Below are 25186 nucleotides of genomic sequence, written 5' to 3'. Positions count from 1 at the left end.
TTGAGCTTGAAACATTATGGTAAAAATCAAACTTAGGGGATCTGGGTGGTTGCGTCAGTTAATCATCCAACTCCTGATTTCAACTCAGGTCATGATCTCATAGTTGTGGGAGGTTCTGTGCTCTCAGCACAGAGCCTGCTTGGGATTCTCTTTCTCCCCCCCCCCTCTCTCTCTGCCCCTTCCCTGCTCATGTACACTCTCCTCTTTCTCTCTCTCTCTCAAAATAAACAGATAAAAACTTAAAAAAAATCAAACTAAAATCTCATCTTTTGAAAAAAGCCCTTTTTATTCTTATAAAAATTTTTAGTAAGGGCAACATGTAATATAATCTTAATCTATTTCCTTGAATTCAGTAAATGTTTTAAAATCTGTACTAATGCATTTTAAAAGCTGAATCAAAATTTTCTCTCCCTGTGAGCCAATGATCCTTATATAATAGATGGGGCCTATTCTGTTCATATAAATCTGTTATATAAGACTTATATGACTGTTCATATAAGTCATTCTCAACATATACATTAACTTATTCAACAAATATTTACTGAGTGCCTACCATGTGCCAGGCACTAATCAATTCCTGGCAGTGACAAAAACCCAAACCTCACATATTCTAGTGAGAGCACACAGAAAAATTTAAAAGTAAAGTATACAGTATGTCAGATGATAAAAGATGATCTGAATGAAAATGAGCATAAAAAGGAGATAGGGAGTGCTGGGGTAAGGCACAGGGAGAAGATATAATCTAAAAATCAAACGGTCAAGGAAAAGCTCAGAGTTGCAACCCAAAGGAGACAACAGACTAATACATCTGGGGAATGAAACTAGTCATAGGAACCAGTAAGTACAAAGATCCTGAAACATAATATCATCCCTTTTTCTACCTTTTCCACTAAGTCAAAGCACCAAAACAAGTACTGGCTAACTTTATCTCTATATATTAGCTTGGTGCAGCAAAGACACTGATATTCCAAGTAGCAATGGCAACATGAACAAAATAAAGAACAAGAGAGTCCAAATGCTTCAAAAGAATATTAAAAAAAAATGGTGCTCAGTGGATTCTGAGTTAAGTGTGTAGTACAATCAAAATGAATTATCAATATCTTTAGAAATACTCATCAACAGTTCTTTCTACATGGTAAGCAAGTTGTGCACTTATCTTTATTTGAAAAAGGAAAAATAAGAATTATGAAGCTACATAGTAATTTCAAGAATTCCAGTGGTTTAAGAAATTTACTTCAAAACTAAAAAAGTGTTAGTCACTTTACTAGGTATCTTAGGTTATCTTTTTAATAATCAAATATTGTTGGACAGCCTTATTTTTGTTCTCATTTTATAATATAAGTGAATGAAGATATAACTTGTCACCACTGAAATTTAGCAAAAGAATATAGGCTAATCATACCTCTAATCTAAGGACATAATGAATAGAACTCTCCAATGTCCAGTAGCAATCATTTAGATTTCTAAATCGGGCATTCTGATATCAGGTTTAAAAATAGGACAACCATAATAAGATACCACTTCAAACCCACTAGGATGGCTGTAACCAAAAAGAGGTAATAACAAGTGTTGGCAAAGATGTGAAGAAATTGGAACCTTCATACATTTCTCATGGGAATGTAAAATAGTAAAGGTACTTTGTAAAACAGTTTGGTAGCTCCTCAAAGGTGCAACACAGAGTGACCATATAGCCCAGAAATTCTAATCCTACATATACACTAAAGAGAAATGAAAACACAAATCCAGACAAAAACTTGTACACAAATGTTTATAGCAACAATATTCATAATGGCTTCAAAGTTAAAATAACCTTAATAGATAAACAAACTATGGTAGATCCATACAATGGGGTATTATTCAGCAATTTAAAAAGTGAAGTACTGAAATGCTACAACATGGATGAATCTTGAAAATATGTTAAATGGAAAAAGCCAATCATAAAGGATCACATATTGTGTCATTCCATTTATATGAAATGTCCACAATACACAAATCTATAGAGACAAGAGTTATATTAGTGGTTGCTTAGGGATGGGAATAGTTGGAAGGAAATGGGAATGACTATAAATGGGTACAGAGTTCCTTTTTTGGAATGACCACAATGTACTAAAAGTAACTGTGGTGATGGCTGCACAACTCTGTGAATACACTAAGAACTGTTAATTGTACAATTTAAAAGCATGAATTACATGGTATATGAACTATATTTCAATAAAGATGTCATATACATCACACATAATTGAAGTTCTACAATTTTTCAATAGAATTTAAAAAGATCAACTAGTTACCTGAGATCTTCTGAATGCTTCTTAAAAATACAAAACCTTTTACTTGGACGATTACTATGAAAGCTGGAGAGACAAAGCAAATTTTATTAATTTTATTATACAGTAAGTCATATTAATTTATAGCTTTATTATCAAGCCTATACTTAAGTTTCTAGTTTTGAACAAAAGATCATGATATAAGTAACAAAACAATGCTTATCATCACTGTTTAATTCAACATTTTATCTTAAATTCCACTTTATCTATTTATTTTTAATGACACATATTTCTCTAAGCATATTCTTGTATGACCACTACTTCACCATTACATAAAAAAAAAAAGGAAGTACGCAAGAATTTTTTTAAAAAGTAAAGCACATCAAACCAGTTTTTTTCATCTGTTACAGAAGAGTTGAAAAAAACTGGTTTGATGTGCTTTACTTTTTAAAAAAATTCTTGCGTATCTGTTACAGAAGAGTTGAAGACACTTAAATGTCTGCAAATAACATTTTTGTATAATATGAATCATTGTCAATAATCATTTTAAAGTCATTTTCCAATCTTAACATGCCTGTGTCAGGGGAGGGGGAGTAAAATCCAAATGATCTTTGAAGTAAACAGTCCTTCAGCTAAATGCCACTCTTTACCATTTGTGAAATCAAACATTTAAAGAGTTCCTTGCAATTACTAGTAGAGGTTTTTTTTAAAAAAACAAATTTAAGCAGAACCCTAGAACTAAAATAATGCTTCCCCTAAACACAAAACAGAGAACCACTAACCATACTTTGTACACACGATAATAGCTTTCATATACCCTTTTAAATCTGGTAAAGAAAGCTTTCCTGTATTAGAAACCAGGATTAGCTTAGCACAGTTATTACTGAAAAGTCGTAGACTAATAACATCAGCATCACCCAGGAGATTATTTAAAAATGCAAAGTCTTGTAACCCCCACAAACCTAAGTGAATTGATCTCTGGCAGAGGGGCCCACTAGAATCCATTTTAACAAGGTTTTCCAGTGATTCTTATTTATGCAAGCTAAACATTGAGAAGCAGTAGCCCCAGTAGCCATCATCCACGTCAATGGTCACTCTCAAATACAAGGTAACCATTACCAACACAGTATGTATGTATGGGAAAAGAAATATACTGTCACTAGCTATAATCCCCAGAAAATATCTTCAGAAGACTTCTAACAGTCATTTCTTCAATTTGAGGATAAATACTATTAAAGAGTTTATAAATTCAAGACAACATCACAAAAATAATTGGGTTTTTTGTAGAACACAGTAGATTAGAAAACACTGAAATTACACGCAAAAATTTGTGCACATATACTGTGCTTCTTCAGAAGAATAAATCCAAGATTTATCTGATTCCCAAAGAATGTGAATCAAAATAAGCTACTTTTTAATGAGATTTAAAAGTTACTTTTAAAAGCTATTTTTTCTTTCTCCTCAAACAGACTATTTTGGTTTTATTTATTTGGTAAGAGGAGAGGAAAAGATTACATTTTAGGGTCTTTTTGATGGCTTCCATTTCTGTATATAACTTGTACCTTATTAAAATGTTGGTAATTTTATAATTCTAGTTGTCTGAATCCAGTTTTTTTTGTTTTGTTTTTTTAATGTTTATTTATATTTGATGGAGAGAGAGAGTGCACAAGCAGGGAAGGGGCAGGGAGAGAGATGGAGACAGAATACGAAGCAGGCTCCAGGCTTTGAGCTGTCAGCACAGAGCCTGACGCGGGGTTCAAACCCATGAGCTGTGAGTTCATGACCTGATGCGAAGCCGGACGCTTAACCGACTGAGCCACCCACGTGCTACTGAATCCAGTTTTAATTTAGAGTTCCCTACCTATGCAAAAGCTTATCAAGTCTCTTTATTTACATTTATTACATAAATTCCATTCTTTATTATTATCCTTGTATTATAGAAATGGAAAAGTAGATCCATATAGCTCACAAAAAGGAAAAGAAAAAAAAATAACAATCCTTCTTCTTCCTATTAGATCTGCATAAAGTTAATAACAATATAGAAGTCTAAGAAAAGAGAAAAAAGTTAAAAATTTAAAAACAATATAGTAAAAACAGGTTAAAATCTAGATTCTAAAAGTTCACTACCTAGTTATATGACTGTATATAATTATCAAAACTCATTAAGCTATTCTCTAAAAATAAGTGAATTTTATTGTGTATAAATTACACCTCAATAAGGCTAGAGGGAAAAAACTCCCTTTGACATTTTCTTAATAATCTTAATTCAGTCTAATAACAATTTGTTTCTGATGAAACACAAAAGGAGCATCAACAATACTGATGGTATGTCTACAATTTAAGACCCTAGACTAGAGGTTGATGATACAAAAAGAAAGAGGGCAAGTTGTCCGCCCTATAAGTGAAGGTCCAAGGGGACAGTGGGGGGAAAGGGGAAAAAGTCAAACAGCAGCTGGCACAGAATAAATGCCTAATAAATGGTTAAATGAATGAATACATATTTACTAATAATTATAAACATTAATAGTGACACATATGAAATTTTGTGGCTACCTGAAGGAAAAATGCAGATATATGCAATAGAAACCAGCTAACAATTAGGAGTTCATTTCAGTTAAGAAGGTCACTACTGCCTTGCTCCAGGCAAAACAGAGAGCAAGATACAGAGGGATTTTCAAGAAAATAAGCATTAAAGGTGGTTAGAAATTAAATATTGAAAGGTCTCATATTCTCTAAAAAATTTGAACTTCATGACTACTAATGTTAGGAAGGCAAAGGATTATAGGCCAAAAAAGACCTGACCAGATATGCCTACTGCAGCAACAGAAGAAAGGAAAAATTGGAAAAAATGTGTGTGGTGGGAGGACGGTTTGTGGACAAGACATCAATTATGATGCTATCACAATTATGCAACTGTTCTTCTAATGACTATTATTTAATGCCAATAAATCTATACAAAGTATATAATGAACTCAAGCATATCTTATAAAAATTAATTCAGTACTGTCTTCCTCACTGTATATTTCTTTTTTCTTGGAAAAATTTTAAATCATCCTGTAAAGCCTAAGTGAAATGTCCTTTATAGAATACCTCCCCTTATTTCTTGCTTAAAGAACTCATTCTTACCTTCTCCGTGCTCCTATAGTCATTTGTTTACCACATTTAGTTAGGTAAATTATCTCTATCCTACTAAACTGTGAAAATTAAAGGCAAGGACTTTATCCATAATACCTAACAATGACAACTCAGAAATAATAACAGCTATAATTACTTGAATATCTCCTAAGCAAAAATCATTTTATTAAGCACTTTAAGTACATTTTCTGTAATTATCACAATGACTTTATTTTCAAAAAAAGGAAACTGGGAGTCAGGTTAAGTAATTTGCCCAAAGTCAAACAGGTAATAAATAATTGGTGAAGCTTGGATTCAAATCCAGATTTGTCTCATTCTTCACCACCAGTTTGCCATACGTCTTAGCAAACAGTAAACTGTGCTAGAAAAAGAGATTAACACTTATGTCCATTAACTTAATTCTATTACATGTAGAGAAGAAGCCTTCATATATATAATGTTGGGGAATAATAACATTATCATATGGTAATTTATTTCTTTTTCAGGTGACTTCAATTGCTACCTAAAAGCTATAAGCAAATAAGGTGCAGTAACTTAAACAACCAAACACAAGTAACAGTACTTTTTTAAAAAATCAGTTAAAAATTACACGTTTAATGATGCTCTTCTTCAAAAGTCTTATACTCCAAATGCATCAAGATTTTTTAATATCCTTTTTTGAGATTTTATTTAGAGCCTTTTATAATTACAACAAATAATAATTATGACTTACTATTCCTACTGTGCTAGGTGACATGGTGAATACAAAGAGCCCCTTCTTCTCAAAGAAACAATACAGACACAAATATAATAAAAGGCAGAATAAATGAATGGTATACAGCTGAAAGTGAGGAACGATCCCTGTGAGTGGTTGTGGTGATCAGATACTCCAAAAAAAGAAGGTAAACAGAAAAGAAGAACAGGAACATTCTAAAGACTAACAAAGAATAAGGAGACACAAATGTCAAAAATGAGATTTGCAATAAACTTTATTTTGGGGAAGAGTAGTCAATTTATGGAGATGGGAGTCTTTAAAGAATGGATTGGGGCAGATATGAGACCAGAGGGAAAAAGACGAATTAAGAGTACAGACGTGATATAGGATAGAGATTAAAGGTCCTCATCCTCTAGAGACTGTGAAGCTTCTGTACATAGAGAATTCAAGCCTATAATATGAATTCACACTGGGTAGAGGTAATGGTGGGACCATTCAATGGGAGATACCTAAGGCAGTGAACAAGGCAAGTGTACCAGTACATAAAAAGGAAAAGAGACTTACCAAACCCTAAAAGTGGCAATGGAAGCTTTTAGTTCCATAAGAGACCAGCAATGAGTAGGAGCTCAGTATGTGGTGATGATGAAGAGCAGGATTGGGCTCATTGGGAACTGGAAAATGGGTATGAGGGAGTTGGGCTAATTGGCAATGTTTTGGAAGAGAATGGATTTAGAGGTTTATAGGACAGGTAGGAAGCCTATGACAAATGGAAGAGGGAAGGGTGGAATGATGCTTGGTTTAACAAAACAGAACATAACACACAACCAACACTGCAAAAATACAAACAATAATAAGAGAATATTAAGAGCAATTATATGTCAACAAATTGGGCAATCTCAAAGAAATGGACAAACTCCTAGAAAAATATAAAATACCAAAACTGAAACAGGAAAAAGTACAATATTTGAACAGACCCATAACCACTAAAGAAATTGAATCCGTAATCAAAAATCTCCCAATAAACAAGAGTCCTGGGCCACATGGCTTCCCAGGGGAATTCTACCAAACACTTAAAAAAGAGTTAATAGCTATTCTTTTGAAGCTGCTACAAAAATAGATATGGAAAGAAAACTTCCAAACGCATTCTATGAGGCCAGCATTACCTTGATTCCAAAACCAAAGACCCCACTAAAAAGGAGAATTACAGACCAATTTCCCTGATGAACACAGATACAAAAATTCTCAGCAAGATATTAGTAAACCGAATGCAACCACAATTTAAAAGAATTAGTAGCCATAATCAAGTCGGATTTATTCCTGGGCTGCAGGGGTGGTTCAATATTCACAAATAAAACACAGTGATGCATCACATTAATGAAAGAAAGGATAAGAACCACATGACGCTCTGGATACAGAAAAAAGCACTTGACAAAATACAGCATCCTTTCATGATAAAAACCAGAAATAGAAAAACAGAAAAAATAGAAAGTAGGTATATAAAGGCCATATATGAAAGACCCACCACTAATATCATCCTCAATGTGGAAAAACCAGAGCTTTCCCCCTAAGGTCAGGAACATGACAGGGATGTCTACTCTCACCACTTTGTTCAACATAGTGCTGGAAGTCCTAGCCTAAGCAATCAGACAACAAAAAGAAAAAGAAGGCATCCAAATCGGCAAGGAAGAAGTCAAACTTTCACTCTTTGCAGATGACATGATATTCTACATGGAAAACCTCAAAGACTCCACCAAAAAACTGCTAGAACTGATACATGAATTCAGCAAAGTCGCAGGTTATAAAATCAACATACAGAAATTGGTTGCATTTCTTTTTTTAAAGAATTTTTTTCAACGTTTTTTATTTATTTTTGGGACAGAGAGAGACAGAGCATGAACGGGGGAGGGGCAGAGAGAGAGGGAGACACAGAATCGGAAACAGGCTCCAGGCTCCAAGCCATCAGCCCAGAGCCTGACGCGGGGCTCGAACTCACGGACCGCGAGATCGTGACCTGGCTGAAGTCGGACGTCTAACCGACTGTGCCACCCAGGCGCCCCGAAATTGGTTGCACTTCTATACACCAATAATGAAACAGCAGAAAGAGAAATCAAGGAATCAATCCAATTTACAACTGCACCAAAAACCATAAAATACCTAGGAGTAAACCTAGCCAAAGAAGTAAAAGATCTGTATGCTGAAAACTATACAAAGCTTATGAAAGAAACTGAAGAAGATACAAAGAAATGGAAAAACATTCCATGCTCACGGACTGGAAGAACAAATACTGTTAAGATGTCTACAGTACCCAAAGCAATCTACACATTCAGTGCATTCCCTATCAAAATAACACCATCATTCTTCAGAGTTAGAACAAACAATTATAAATTTGTATGGAACCAGAAAACGCAAAATAGCCAAAGTAATGTTGAAAAAGAAAACCAAAGCTGGAGGCATCCCAATTCTGAACTTCAAGCCATATTACAAAACTATAATCATCAAGACAGAAAGGTATTAGAACAAAAACAGACACATAGATCAATGGAATAGAACAGAGAACCCAGGAATGGACCCACAAATGTATGGCCAACTAATCTTTGACAAAGCAGAGAAGAACATCCAATGGAAAAAAGACAGTCACTTCAGCAAATGGTGTTGGGAAAACTGGACAGAGACATATAGAATAATGAATATGGGCCACTTTCTTACACCATAAACAAAAATAAACTCAAAATGGATGAAAGACCAAAATGTGAGACAGGAAACCATCAAAATCCTTCAGGAGAAAACAGGCAGCAACCTCTTTGACCTTAGTCACAGCAACTTCTTACTAGACATGTCTCTGGAGGCAAGGGAAACAAAAGCAAAAATGAACTATTGGGACCTCATCAAAACAACAAGCTTCTGCACAGCATAAAAAACAATCAACAAAACTAAAAGACAACCAACAAAATGGGAGAGAATAATTGCAAATGACATATTGGATAAAGGGTTAGTATCCAAAATCCATAAAGAACTTCTCAAACTCAACATCTAAAAAACAAATAATCCAGTGAAGAAATGGGCAAAAAAATGAACAGATACTTCTCTAAAAAAGACTTCCCCCGGGCAAACAGACACATGAAAAGATGCTCAACATCACTCTTCATCAGGGAAACACAAATCAAAACCACAATGAGATACCACCTCACACCTGTCAGAATGGTTAAATGAACAACTCAGGAAATAAAGATGTCAGCAAGGATGTAGAGAAAGGGGAACGCTTTTGTACTGTTGGTGGGAATTGGTGCAAATTGGTGCAGTCACCCTAGAAAACAGTATGGAAGTTCCTCAAAAAATTAAAAACAGAGCTATCCTACGACCCAGCAATTTTGCTAGTAGGTATTTATCCAGAGGATACAAAAATGCTGATTTGAAGGGGCACATGTACCCCAATATTTATAGCAGCACTATTAACAATAGTCAAATTATGGAAAGAGCCCAAATGTCCATTGACTGATGAATGGAATAAAATGTGGTATATGGGGCACCTGGGTGGCTCAGTCGGTTGGGCGTCCAACTTTGACTCAGGTAATGATCTCACAGTTCGTGGGTTCAAGCCCCGCATCAGGCTCTGTGCTGACAGCTTGTAGTCTGCTTCAAATTCTGTGTCTCCCTCTCTCTCTCTCTCTGCCCCTCCCCAGCTTGCTCTCTCTCTCAAAAAATAAATTAAAAAAACAATTTAAAAATTAAAAAAAAAAAAAAGAAGATGTGGTATATGGTGATCCAAAAGAATGAAATCTTGCCATTTGTGACAATGTGGAACTATAGTATATTATGCTAAGGGAAGTAAGTCAGTCAGAGAAAGACAAATATCCTATGATTTCACTCACATGTGGAATTTAAAGAAACAAAACAGATAAACATAGGGCAAAGGAAGGAAAAATAAGATAAAAACAGAGAGGGAAGCAAACCATAGGAGACTTACATACAGAGAACAAACTGAAAGTTGTTGGAGGAATGATGGGTTGGGGAATGGATTAAATGGGTGATGGGTATTGAGGAGGGCACGTGTTGGGATGAGCACTGGGTGTTATATGTAAGAGATGAATCACTAAATTCTACTCCTGAAATCATTATTACACTACACATTAACTAACTTGGATTTAAATACAATTAAAAAAAAAACAAAATATTTTCGAATTTGGCCCCCTAGAAGTTTTGGGCAGAATTAAAGCCCCATTTGGGAAACCATGTATTTATTTGTCACAGGAAGAAGAGACATTCCACACAGAGGTATACCGAGGAAAAGGATGCCTGGGCCTGGTTTAGAGTAAATGGAACATAGGTGTGGACCATTGTAGTAGCTGGTAGGCAAAGTGGCAGAATGCAAAAAAGGGAGTCTCAAAAATCATGATGAGCACAGTGGCCAATCAAAATGATATCCTGAAAGAGTATTTGAGTGGTAGTCATGTGAATTCTGGACAGATGATAAAGGTTGGATCATTTGTGTTCTTTTGAGATGCTAGTGAGTCAAAGGTAAAAATACATATAAAATAATTAGAAACATAGAGTTGGACCTCAGGAAGACTAAGGATTAAAATTGGAAGATTTAGAGTTGAAAGGTAAAAGTGACAGTGGTTAAGTTACCAAGAAAGCAAAGGTAAAGAAGATAAGTTAAAGGAAGACAAGACAATGAAATAGAGGAGTAGCCAAAAAGGAAGAAGAAAGATAGTGGTAATAATTTAACAGAAGCTGAAGAGAATACTTTCAAAAGTGAGTGATGACGTCAAATACTCTAAAAAATCATGGAGTAGTACGAGTGAAAAAGTAAATAAACCTGGTGATAAATAAAGACAAATAATCTTTTAAAGTGTCAGTGTCAGTTGGTACGGTGGGATGAGTTAAAAGGTAGAGAAATGAATCATAAATACGCTAGTAAACACTTCTTACAAATATTCATGGTAAGAGGAAGACAAAAAAATAAGGATAGTAAGCAGTAGGGACAAATTTCCATCCAAAAAAAAAAAAAAAGTACCTGAAAATGTTTATAAGCAAAAGAAATCTGGGAGAGAGAAGAGATGAAGTTGCAAGTTAACTGAACAAGACTGTGGAAGAACTAGAAGTCTGGAGAAGTGGAACATATGTGATTTCTGAGATCAATGACTAGATAAAAGTAACAAGAAAAAAATTTGAGGTTTTTAAAGATTAGTTAAAAGGATGACTTCCAACTGAGTACTTACTACTAGGCCAGGTTAAGAACTAAGAGACTAAAATAAAATCTTTAGAATACATAAAAAGTTTAAATAAAAATTGTAGATAAAAATAAAGAAGTATTGAAAGAGAGAGAGACATGGGGCACCTGAGTGGCTCAGTTGGTTGAGCATCCGACTTCAGCTCAGGTCATGATCTTGCGGTTCGTGAGTTCAAGCCCCACATCGGGCTCTGTGCTGACAGCTCAGAGCCTGGAGCCTGCTTCGGATTTTGTGTCTCCCTCTCTCTCTGCCCTTCCCAATCTCTCTCTCTCTCAAAGATAAATAAACATTAAAAATTTAACAAAGAAAGAAAGAAACAAAGAAACAAAGAAAGAAACAAAGAAAATTTTAAAATAAAAAGATAGGACCCAAAGTTAAAGACTACAAAGTCAAACTTGATTGAATCAAATGCTGGTGAGTAGTCCAGAACTGAGCATAAACTTCAGGAGAGTAAAATGTCCGAGTCTCATGTTGGCCTTTATGCCAAGTGAGATGACTAAAAATGTAAAGGATTTTAAAACAAAAACAAAGCAGCAATCAAACAGATGATCCTGCGAGTGAAATGGACTATAAAGTTAAATAGGTGCTGTTAGAATGAAAAAACGAGTCAAAGCTCCTTAAAGTCACAGGGTAACGGGAACTGGAAAGAAATGAACAGTGGCTATGATGAATGATGTAAGAAAGGGGGTACAAGAACTTAAAAGCTGATGTGAAGCACTGGCCATGAAGAAGTCCAGGTCCCATGAGGTCAAGCTAATTAATCATCAAAGGGGGGGGGGGAGGGGAAGTGGGAGACAGGTGCTAAAACCATCAAGGTGGATGAATCCTTGAAAAGAGTGGCTGATAAATGACCAGAAAGTAACATAGAGGACATTTTATGATCTGTAAGAAAATCACTTTTATTAGTTATACTTCAATTCTAACTTAAAAAAAAAAAAAATGGAACAACTTCACTTTGAATAATCAAGCTAACTGCTCTATATCAAAACAATTTTTGACTATTCTTAAAAAAATAGAAATCCATTCTAAGGGATGCCCCAATTAATGAGACAAAAATGAAAGCAATGTGAGCTGTGAATACTTTCTCTGCATAGAGTAAATATTGGGTACTCAAAAGCCTAAGTTGAATGAATCAATAAAAAGGAGTTCCAACAGTGGCCTCGTGACTGGAATAATGTCTCATTTCACTAAATGAATACAAGAAGATGGTTGATGGATAGATGAACTGCTAAGACAATGGATTACAGACAAGGAGAGAGAGAGAAATAAGACTCAATAAGGCTCCTAACATCATCCTGGAGTCTCTTAAAGTGATTGCTTTAAAAAGAGTAATATTCATGAGAGTACATGTTTTGTAAATTTGTTTGGTAAATACATTTAAAACATTTGACCTTTTATATTTGAAAGTGACCATTTTTTAAAATTCTATAGGAAAAAAAATACCCATAGAGAAATCATTTCCCTAACAAACCTATCCTTATTTCATTAGTCTAACCATTCATAAAATTTTAGTTCCAGTAATTTTGAGTTACTATGCTGGGAAAATAGTATATGGGGCATTATCCTAAAAGTTCCCTATTGCTAGATGTTTAGGTTCGAAGAGAAATATTGGCTTCTAAAAGGATAACTGTTTTACAACGAACTTGCTGAACTATAATTGTAATTGGTAATTACAGATGTTTAACTCATCTTACCTCATCATATGATTTACATAGGCTTTGCTACAGCTAGTGTTGTATCTGCAAAAACTACAATGGACATACGTAGGAAAGTGGTTTGCAAAATCTTTTATTTCGGAACAACACTCAATGCACTTGTGAACTCCCCGACGATACCTTATGGAGATATAAAGAAAATGATATATATTTTAAAATAAAAATAATAAAGGAGGGCCTTATTAATATTCTGTTAATAGAGGCCAGTGTGTTTAAATTAACATGTAAACAGAGAGTTGTAATTTGAAAAATTTGTTATGGAACAACAGCTGTAATAAGTGTAAACAATTTAACATAAGTCAATATTTTTCACTGGCATAAAAGGGATCAAATTAAGCAATACAAACATCACAAGATATAAGCACAACATATAATACCAGTATAATAAGTGAATATTATAAAAAAAAATAGTAATTCAAGTACTGTTCAATAGTTGTAAAAAAATACCTTTTTATTATTTTCTTGGCCTTTATGTCATAGTGATAGCATATAAATGTATAAGAGATATGTGTAATAAGGTAAATTTATATTAAAGTTTTTATACTTAAGATTAAATTAGAACTATATATGAGGAATAAAAGATTACCTTAAGTTCCTCAATGCTGTATTGACTTTACTTTTTTTATTGCTACTAGCCAATGTGCTTTGTTTCTTTTGTATATTAGAGATTTTTGATTTATATTTAGATTTACTTCCATTAGGCTTACTTGCATTAGGTTTACTTGTATTGGGTTTAGTTGTATTAGGTTTGGTTGTGTTAGATTTTGTGGGAATTTTAGCAGTTATATTTTTAGTCCTTGGAGGTGAGAGCTGAAGAGTAGAAGTGCTTGCACTAATGGAAGATGTAGTTGAAGATCCTGACTGAAGAGGTCCAACTGAAGCTCGAATAGTAACCTACAAAAATGGAGATAATATTTGCTTTAGAAAATTAATCACGGCATTAACATTAAAATATCACTGTGTAATAAAAAGTTAAACATCAAGTATTTGGAAAGGGCAAGTATAAACTAAAATTAGATTAAGTCTTCCATTTATTCTAGATTTTCATACCAATTAAATTAAACTTGATATTCATTCACTTGCAGTACTACATTTTTTTGTATTGATATCAGTTATGTTAACAGTTATTAATGCATAATTAGGAGTTAATGCAAATTATAAGACTATTAAAAAAGAACACATTACATAGCTATTTTTATGCTCTCCTATAGCTAAAATAATTCATAAACATAGACATCAAAATTTAAATCTCAAAGTCTGAAAAATCATTCTAGAAAGTCCTGTATTATCCCTCAACAACTATACAACAAACAGATCTACAGTAAACATGACCTCCTCTTTTCAGGGGCTCATTAGGCAGGATTTCTGTATACGATGGTTAGGGAGACGTTACATTAATTCATTATACTATATGGAAAGTTTAATTATATTTAGAATTTCCTTAAAGGAAACTAATATAAAGCTTATCACTTAGTATCCTGAAATTATATTTGTTGACTGACAATGAAAAACAATTGCCTACCAACATTCTTGTTAATCATTTGACTATACTTCTCCCATGTATTGGAGGAAGTCCTATGAGATACATGTATTTTGGTATCACACAAAAGCACTGGACTAGGAATCAAAAGACCTGAGGTTAAATTTCATACCATGCCTTCCTAGCCATGTGACCTTAAGTAAGTAACTTATCCTCTTCTTTATCTATGATATAGGGCAATAACTACCTTGTCTTCCTCAATGGATTGCTGTATGGATTAAATAACAATGTATGAAAAAGCATATCAAAAGCCTAATTCTAAGGTGCTATAAAAACATTTAGTATCATTATTAATATTATTACTATTATTATTAATAAGGGAAAATATGAGAGAGGACTGCACTGCTTACATTAGTGTTCTGCATGTCTAGTCCCAGCATGGAATGAATGGATTGTAGGGATGCTGGATAGCTTCTCTTGCTCTAGGTCTTCAGAGCATGGCTTTATATTGTTTTAGTTAATTCAAATAACAGACATACCCACATTCAAAGGTAAGTACCCAAAGCCAAATATAAATGTTTTGGGGATTATTTCACTTTGGATTATCCATGCCTCTGTTTCCCTCCACTGGAGCAAATATTCAAGAGCTGACTGTATATAAAGAAGTCAGAGAAAACAGAGGTATATAAGGCAAAAAGGGAAAAGTAAATTACAATCATCAGTATGCAGTCAGACATGTTGTTTGCTCATTTAAAACATAATGCTATCCAGCAGCAGAACTTGCTTCTCTGAGGAGACTCAGTAACAACAACTTCAATAAACATATGAGAACCTATGGCATTCGATGCACTATGCCAGATGCTGAGGACACAAAGATAAAACATGACTCCCGATCTCAAGCATCTTATAGTTAAGCAGATAAAAGTGAAATATACACTGCCAACTGGAATAGCTCAGAAATAGCCTGTATGATATTGACACAACCCACTGACCCAGGGAACAGTTAATCTAGTTGCATTTTTTGAAAAGGAATATCACTCTAGCACAGCACACACCACTGACCATAAAACAATGGTCAGAAGGTTTCTTTTCTAGATATAAGAATGATAAAACTTAAAGTCTTAACAAAAATCAGAAATCATTTTTAAGTATTACATTCAATAGGTAAAAGGAGGCAGGAGTTAATTTCTATTATCATACAAAATGTTAAAAATACAACACATTTAAACTCACTTTTGTTCCAGGAGGCAATCCTTCTAGTTGTTTAGGTTTTATAAATGTTCTATGATGCTGAGTCTTGTGATCCATTTTCTCTTTGCACGTCAAAAACTGCAGTCTGCATTTTGTACAACGATGTATTCCTTTTTTCTGTTTAAAAAAAAAAAACAGAAAAAGGGAGGAAAAATAATTTTTACAACCACAAATGCTATGTCCTGAAACTGCTCTGATTCAATTTTAATGATACCTAAATAATTCTAAAAGTAGTATTTTACATCTCCCATATAAACAGCAAAATTTTATTTCATTTTTAAAAGCACTTTGTATTAGTATTTATGTTCCAAAAATGTCTATTACTATATAGACATTGAACATAAAAGATCTATCAGTAGGTTCTAATGAAAGTTCTCTCAATAGTGGTGTGAAAGCTCTTCAAATTACAATTTTAAAGTATTTAGACACATGATATGGTTAAAAGGAGCCATACCATATTTTTACCTTAGAAAAAGGTAAATTCTTTTTAATTTTTGCTATTTCCAGTTGGTTGACAAGTTGGTAAAATAAAGTCAAATACTTAACCAGACATTTCAAAGAAGGTCACTATAGAAATGGTTATATAAAGCAGTCTAATATAACTTTCTGCACTGATGAGAATGTTGTATAGCTACACTGACCAGGATGGTAGCCACTACAACATATGGTTATCGAGCACCTGAAATGTGCCAAGTGCAACTGAATTTTTAATTTCATCTAATTAATCTTAACTTGAATAGCCACATTGACATTGCACAGTATTGATGTAGAGGCATAAACCAGAACTACTCCTCTCCATCTACTTACTGATTAAGATCTCTTGAGTAAGTCCCTCTTGAAACTCAATCCTGTTACTATTCTACAGCTGGAAAACAGGACCCAAAAAAATCCAAATCACTTTCCCATAACTAGTTACTGACGTTGCCAGACTGCTGATCCAGTGTTCTTTCTACTATATATCAACTACAATCTTACCTATATGCTCTCATTAATTTAGAAATGATATATGTGTGTGTGTGTATATATACACAAACTTTAAGAATACATAAATATAAAAGAATGTTTTCTCAAAAGCTATGATCTGCCAGATATATCACTATTTCCATTTTAATACACTCACTCATTTATAAAATTCAAACAAGGTAATATACTAAGAAGTCCCCGGCACAATTACTAGCACACGGCAGGGATTTCATAAATCAAAGCTCTTTACAAAATTCAAAGTAACGTATAAATATAATGTGTTTGTATTACTATTCTAGCTGCTTCTTAAGACTATTTTAGAAATGTGGTAAATTGGATTATATCATAGATACAGGCAATTTTTGAAAATTCATTTATATGTGCTGAAGGAAGAGGAGGAGGAAAAAGAGAAAACTTGGCCAAGAAACAGATACCAAGACAAAAGGACAGAAAGTTACTTGTCCAGAATCCAATTCCCAGAAATCTTTTCCCTATCTGTAATCACTGCCCAGGTTACCTCATCCAGTTTCAAGGCTTTAAATACTATCTATCCAGCCATCTACTAGACACCACTACCTGATAGCTAATATGTATCTCAAATCAACATGGACTAAGTTGAATTCTGGATTTTTCTCCCTAACTCCTTGCCCCCCCCCCCCAACATCTGTTCTTTTCTCACTCTTTCCCCTATGACAGTGTATGAAAATTATACTCTTATAGCTGGTTAGGACAAAAAATCAGTAACTCACTCACACATCTTATAACTAACACACTAATAAAACCTGTCAGCTCTACCTTCAAAACCTTTCATAATCTTTCCACCCCTCATTACCTCTAACCATTGCTACCAAACCACTCACCTGGACTACTATAATAATCTCCTACCTTCCTGTCATGTTCTTTCCTCCGTATGGTCTATTCTCCCCCTAGCTGCCAATGATCTTAAAACATGGTAGATCTTTCTTCACATGCTAAAATGCTCCCATGGCTTTCCCAAGTCCTATTTCTGGTTTACAAGGCTCTACATAAACTAGCCTGCATTCTACTGCTACACTCTTACCTCTTACTTCTCTTCCTCTTTTTAGTTTACTCTGCTCTAGCAACAACTGTCCTCTGCTGTTTTTTGAGTGTCCCATGTATGCATTCACTTCACTGTATGTTTCCTCTCCCAGACTTCTACGTGGCTTATTCTTTTATTTCGTTCAGAGAGGCTCGCGTTTTACCACAATATATACATAACAGCAACCATCCCTCCACTCCCAACACCTCTCTGGCACTCTCCATCTTGCACATTTTCCTTCCACAGTACTATCACCAGCTAGCATGCATATACATTCAAACATAAACACACATATATTTATCTTTCTCCACTATAATTCAAATTCCAGAGAGCTTAGACTTTGTTTTCTTCACTGCTATATAATAACCAAAACAGCTCCTGGCACATAGTAAGGCACTCAGTAAATATTTGTTAAGTAAATGGATAGTGAGGCGGAAAGCAAGAGACTGACAGAGAAAGTACATATGAGAAGTACAATTTAACTAGTTCAAAACGTCTACCATTCCATTCAATGAACATTTGTCCAGAACCATGAGATAGAATACATTAATCTACTATTCCCTTAGTTGGACACAAGTCTTGCATGTGTTTCTTGTGTATGCATGCATTTCAATGTGATAAGAGTGATAAAGAAAACAGTGCATTTTTCAGTAACATCATGTTCAATCAAAGAAATGGTGATCTATTCCAAGGATAGAGAACTAATTATTGGTGTTGAACTTTTTGATACACATACCACATTGTTTGAGAAGCTTTAAGGATATAAGAGTGATTCTGACTATATGTGATTTCTACCCTTAGATCTAATGCCAATGTGAAATCTGGCTCTGTGATAAAGTAGTAAAATCCTGGGCTCCGAAGTCAAATTTTAATTCTGCTTTTTATTAGGTAATAAGGCATTGAGCAAGTTACTTTCTCTAAAACTTTGTTCCCTCATCTATAAGTTAGAAATAATAATATACATATGTGATTGTGAGGATTAAATGTGATAATGTTTGTAAAGCACCTGCTGCTGCCATAAGGTAAGTGATGGCATGTGGCATATGTTAACTGCTTAACATTTTTATTAAAGATCTAATGAGCATATTTAACACATCCAAAATCACTTATATTATTTCTTAAGTCATACAAACTGGATTCTTAGCTCTAAAATCCCGAGACTTAATAACAAAACTACTTAAAAAAAAGTCACAACCAAAGTCTTCGAAGACAATAAAATGAGCCAGAGTCAACAATTCTTATTGTCTAATATCACACTAATAACGTCACCTCAATTACAAGTTTATAGTCCTGCTCAACTGTGGTGTCCTAGCCTTTGTAAATAATTAAACAAACTGTAAATACCTTCAAGGATGTTGATGATCCTTATTAATAGATTTCTCCCCTCTTTACTGATGACTGCCTGCCTCCTGAGTATTCCATATAAACCAAAGAAAACTGGGTACCAACAGCAAGTTAAGACATAAAACTCAGTCTATAAAAACCTTATAAATCACATAGCCCACATAGTGGCCCCACACATCTCTTTCATAATTATCATTCTTCCCACATCTACATCTCACTCTGGAGCTTAGGAAAGCATGTGGGGAAAATTATGTTAAAACTCCCATAATGAAATAGCACTACTGTTTTATATCTCATTCTCCCATTCAAAATTAAAGGCCAAAGGCGAAATAAAGAGTACCAAAAATGGTGTTTCCAAAATTCTATTCTTCAAAAAAATGTTAATAGGTATTATGCAAATAAAGGGGTTAGTGGCCAAAAAAGTTTGGGGACTAATGCATACTATACCCCTTGCTCGGAAATTCACAAAGTTCACTGTCATATAAAAATTTCTGAGAAGTCCTATTTTAAAAAACAGACAACCAAACTGTTTAATATTGTAAATCTGGGCATTTACCAAATTTATTTACCAGTAACAATTTGGGGGGAAACATCTATTAACACCTGCTGGAACACTGCTGAGGAAACCTAGAATAGAAAGATCTTGCCAAAACTTCTCCAAGAGGAGTATCATCCCAGTCACAACATAGGTGATACTAAATTCAATTGGATAAAGAAGATGTGGTACACACACACACACACACACACACACACACACACACTCTCAATGGAATGTTACTCAGCCATAAAAAAGAATGAAATCTTGCCATTTGCAATGACATGGATGGAGCTAGAGAGTATTATGCTAAGCAAAATAAGACACAGAAAGACAAATATTATTTCACTCAGATGTGGAATTTAAGAAAGAAAACAACTGAACATAGGGGGGAAAAAGGGGAGGCAAAGCAAGAAACAGACTCCTAACTATAGAGAACAAACTGATGGTTATCAGAGGTAACCAATGTTCTAAGAGGTGAGGTGTGGATGGGGGGATGGGTTTGACAGGTGATGGGGATTAAGGAGGGCACCTGTGATGAGCACCAGGTGTTGTATGTAAGTGTTGAATCACTAAATTCTAAATTTGATACTAATATTACACTGTATGTTAACTAACTGGAATTTAAATGAAAATGAAAAAAAAATTCACTTGGAAATTCTACTTTTATGATCTTTCCCAGTTAAAAACCACAAGATGATTTCATGATTGTCTCATGACTAGAACTGAACGCAAAGTGAGCACCAATCAGCGTGCCAACTTCATCAATAATAAGAAAATGTAATGAGCTGATTAGGGAGGTGGCAAAACTTGATTGCATGATCAGATTCAGTAAGCCCAGTGACTTCTCATTTTGGCAAAGGCACTGTTGTTGCTCTTTCAAGCACTTAAGAACAGGATCAGTGTTACATAAAGGTTTTCAACCCAAACAAAGGGTGGTTTAATTGCTTCAGGAAAAGAACCAGTAAGTATTAACACCAGAATTCAAGAGAAGGGTATAAGTGCTAATATTGGGTCCCAAAAATTACATAGCAGAACTAACATAAGTCATCCATAAAACAAGTGATGGCCTAAATACAGTTCTTTGGTAGAGTTCATGTACCAAGCAGTGTCATTACTGTTTCCTTTATCAGTGGCAGCTATAAAACACCACTTCTGGTCAATGATAACAACATGTATTCTCATAATAAGGGGGCTAAAAAGTGGAAATAGGTTGGAAGAGAAAATGGAAAACAAGATTATGAGTCCTCAATGTTTTCTCAGTTCTAAGAAACCACTTTCAAAATCATTCCCACACCTGATAACTACCTTCAAAATCATTCCTATATCCACTCTTGGGCTCTGAAATATCCAATCGTTTGAATACTCCACTCATCTCTCCTTTTTTTCCTTCAATCCTAGGTTTCTGATTTCCAGCTATCTTTCAGAATTTTCACTTATGAGCTACAACATCACCAGAAAGGAAGCAAGGAAAAGAAGTGAAAGATTCACAAGTAACTCAGCATAAATCAAAATTAATCATGTCATTTGAAATAACCTTGCTTTCCTGTAGAACAAATCTAACCAATGTTCTCAGTAATAACCTATCTTTTTGCTAAAATAACATGAACAAATAAGAACTGGTAAATCTCACCTGATGCTTCATATAATGATGCATGTAGGGTGTTGCAATTTTAATAACTTTGAGGCAAAATGGACATAGCAAGTTCTTAGTGTTTTCATGGGATGTTCTAAAATGAGTTTCCACATCAGAAAATGATGATGATCTATAATTGCAAACCTACAAATAAAGAAGGTTTAGTTTAACTTGAAAATGTATAATGATATGCAAAGTATCAATTACAAAGTAACAATGATAGGTCATTTGTTTAGAAGAACATAAGGTGCTATTAGAATCCCATTTAATACAAGCAGTGAAAGATAATCTTTGAGAGAGAAAAGTTATCTTTCAAAGTTTAGGGATAGCTCCCAAAACATAACTAGATTCCCTTATTTTTATCAGCTCTTTTTAATTATCATCCCCATCTTGACTTGAATTTTCAAGCTTTAACACCTCCTGTCCTACAAAGTTTTTTTCTGCTACATAAAACGGCACTTTCCTTTAGATTATACATGGCTTCCAGGCTATGACATTGGCAATATATTTTTATCTTCTTTTTCTATTTCCTCAAATTCTGAAAAAATTACTAATCCCAAAGCATTTGGTAGAGTTCTCTGTAAGTAGAAGCATTTCATGTTTCCCTTGTATGCCTACATTCTTCCCTATATAGTAAGCTAAGTCTCTACATTTGTCTGTTAGCCACAGGGCTTTTCTTTGTCCAATCGGGAGTGGGTAAAAATGGCCTGTGGGCCAATTTCAACTCTCTACTGATCCCCACATACAATGCATAAGTTATACCAAAGGTTTTTAAATTAATAAATAGTTTACAAAAGGAATTTTAATTTTAGTAACCAATTTGATTTCATGATCCATAAAAATTATATGAAATTGAGATTCCAGTGTCCATAGATAAAGTTTAAATAAACACAGCCAGATCACATTCATTTACTTATTGTCTGTGGCTGCCTTTGTGCTACAATGACAGAGTTGATTAGTTACAACAGAGATTATATGACCCTGAAAGCCTGAATATTTATCACCTGGTGCTTTACAAAAAAAAAATTTGCTGACCCCTGGCCCAAAAGGTTTAAATCTTATAATCAAAACAATAGAAAACAAACAAACCAAACACTAAGTACACAATAAAATACATGTATACCTGACAAATATATGGCATTTCACCGGGCTTATGATTGTCCTTCATATGTTGTAAAAGAATATGCTCTGTTTCAAATGATAATTCACAGATTTTGCAAATGGCTAAAAGTGGGGGGGAAAAGACATTACACCATTTTAAGATGCACACACACACACAAACAGCAAATCATTATGTTGTATAACTGAAACTCTATGTCAATTATACCTCAGAAAAAAGTATCGTTACCAGGCAAACACAAATATATATCAATAAAATTCATTTTATATATCTATATCAATAATAACAATAGTATTGGTGGTAGTGACAGACAGCAGCTATATAGTTTTTATTGGTGTGCCAAACACAGTTCTAAGTACTTTACTTACATTAGCTCATATAATTCTCATAACAGCATTATGAAACAGGTATTTCTATTATTCTCATTATTCAAATACTAAGTTGCCTAACATCACATAGTTGTATTAAAAGGCAGACCTGGGATTTGAACTCAAGCTATCTAGCTCCGAGATCTGTGACTTTAACTATGACTGTAGTTGTTTTTTTCATTATTTTCATATTTTAAAACTATGATCTGAGTTTTTTAATTTAGTCCCCCACATATAATGCACAGGTTATTTACCTTAATGATTTACAAGAGGGATTTTAATTTTAGTAACTAGTTTTAACAGTTAAAACTTTTTCAATTTTGCCCCCAAATTCCAAAGTCTTTTTCTTAGTCTTATTTTCCTAACAAGCTTCTTAAGGTTTTCTCAGAGTTACATTGTCAAAATTGATAATATCCAATACTGTAACTTACTAGAAAATTCATGAGGTGTATGTGTGCTTTCAATGTGACACTGCAGTTGAAATGGTGTGGGAAACTGACGGTAGCAATGCTGGCAGGTGGTGTGGTTTTCCCAGCTCTCACTGCTCTGCTTCTCAAGTTCCAAGTGGTGTTTCATGTGGTTCATAAACCTATAAATGATTGTCAACAGGTGCAAAAATTCAGATTTAAAAACACAAATGTAAAAAATAAGTATCTGAATCTAAATCTTAAAAATACAAATACATTACTCAAAAAAAAATCTCAAAAGCCTTAAAGTCTTCTAGAAAACTGTGTATTTTAAATAATCACTTTCATTAAGTGGCTAAATAAACATCTTTTCATCTCTGTTTTAAAAGAATTCATCAATGTAATTAATATGAAATCTCAATAATTTGCTCTAATTCTTAATCATTTCAGATTAAAATGTTTTTTTAAAGATAAAAAAGCAGTCTTTTTTTCCATACACAAATACTATTTACATCTTTAAATAAAATTTATTTACTTGAAAGGAAGGAAATAAAATACTTGAAAGGAAGGAAACCCTACCACCAAAAGCAGCTATAGTCATGAGAGAAATCTTTTAAGGTTGTGAAGATATACAATAGATTCCAACTGTTTAAAAGACAAATTACTGGTATTTTTACTTGTGTCTTGGTTTCTAAATGCATGTAATAGCAATTTTAATGCCTACAATTACGAGAACCTTTTGTTTTATTTAATGATACCGGTTTACTGTTAGCACAGACCGTTCATTTTAACTTGCAGACTGTGCCCTTTGTAGGCAACGTCCATTTTTCAGTTTTACATTCTGCTATTTCAGCTTCCCTAAAAGGCTTCTTATGAGCAGGAACTATGACCTTCAACAGCAAAGAGTGCAATAAAACTGGGAACACCTATTTAAAAGAGCTTACTGAAGCTTTTTACTGAATTTGAAAGTAAAGTTGTAACAATTTTTAGTCTGGGTCAACTATTAACAATTACTCACTTTGAGCCTGTAAAGGAAAGAATCTAGAAAGTAAATGATAATGTTATTAATCTGGATAGCAGTCACCATGAAGGCTATAACGTTTATCTCTTTTTCACACCTCCACAATACTACTCTTAAACAGGTTATGGCAAACTCTGAAGTATCTTTTTGTCCTCCTTTGGTTTTAACACCAGATCTACAAACACCTATAGAAAATCCTAGTCTTGGAATATTTATATAGAGAGATATGGTCATAAGCCATTAAATTTTCACCTCACAACTTTAAGCAATTCAAGTGTATCTATATAAAATAATCTTTTAACTATCAAGCTTTCTCTCAATTATTATATGACCCCCATCAGGAACTCATGCTCTCAAACCAAACTATGGAAATGAGGGAAACAGAAAAACAAACTTCTTGCAAGATGTTCACAGAATAAAATAAACCTAACTGTTTTTGGTGACATTCACTGTAGGAAACAAAAGAAAAATACCACACCACAGTATGTTGATGAGGCAGAGAAAAAAAATCTATAGCTATCAATTTCTTACCATTCTCTATAAACATCAATTTGTCTTCCCAATTTTTACTGTTAAAATATTATTTAACACATCTAACTCCTTTGGTTATGAAGTATTAACCATTAAGGTTACATTTACTCAACAATTAGTATTTTAAAAAATGCTCAATTCCTGGATGTTATAAGTGCTGTTTGCTTAAAATTCCTAAATAATCTGGTACTCTAAAATGTATAACTACTCTTCTGAAAAAAATAACAAAAAAAGGAATTGTTAATTTTCGTATGTTTAATATTAAGTGGGCTAATCTCAAAGGAAAGGCAAAAGCTGTTGCTTTAATAACTTAATATCATATATGTAATACTTAAGTATAACAAGGAACTAAGTCAGTGAAACATATTTGTATGCATGCACCACATTTATTAACATGATTTTTCTGGTGTATTTTACTATTAAAGGGGTAA

The 25186-nt window shown here is 33.8% G+C and overlaps 1 protein-coding gene across 14 annotated transcripts in view; it reads right to left on the bottom strand.

Moving 5' to 3' along the window:
* The window catches only part of ZNF280D (zinc finger protein 280D), a 320006-nt gene that overhangs the window by 56146 nt on the left and 238674 nt on the right, over positions 1 to 25186 (bottom strand). For all 14 annotated transcript variants that reach the window (XR_009264122.1, XM_058737626.1, XM_058737625.1 and 11 more), the window contains 7 exons: positions 23228 to 23385; positions 22432 to 22532; positions 21306 to 21452; positions 15753 to 15887; positions 13626 to 13933; positions 13019 to 13159; positions 2289 to 2351 (listed from right to left, as the gene is read on the bottom strand). Coding sequence is in view for 13 of the 14 variants with exons in the window: in XM_058737626.1 (XP_058593609.1) it covers positions 2289 to 2351; positions 13019 to 13159; positions 13626 to 13933; positions 15753 to 15887; positions 21306 to 21452; positions 22432 to 22532; positions 23228 to 23385 (1053 nt within the window). In the remaining variant the exon portion in view is untranslated. The remainder of the gene's footprint in view (positions 1 to 2288; positions 2352 to 13018; positions 13160 to 13625; positions 13934 to 15752; positions 15888 to 21305; positions 21453 to 22431; positions 22533 to 23227; positions 23386 to 25186) is intronic.

The sequence above is a fragment of the Neofelis nebulosa genome, chromosome 7 (assembly GCF_028018385.1).
Source record: "Neofelis nebulosa isolate mNeoNeb1 chromosome 7, mNeoNeb1.pri, whole genome shotgun sequence".
Lineage (NCBI taxonomy): Eukaryota > Metazoa > Chordata > Mammalia > Carnivora > Felidae > Neofelis > Neofelis nebulosa.
Note: the sequence above shows the minus strand (reverse complement) of the source record. Positions and strands in the feature narration are given on the sequence as shown.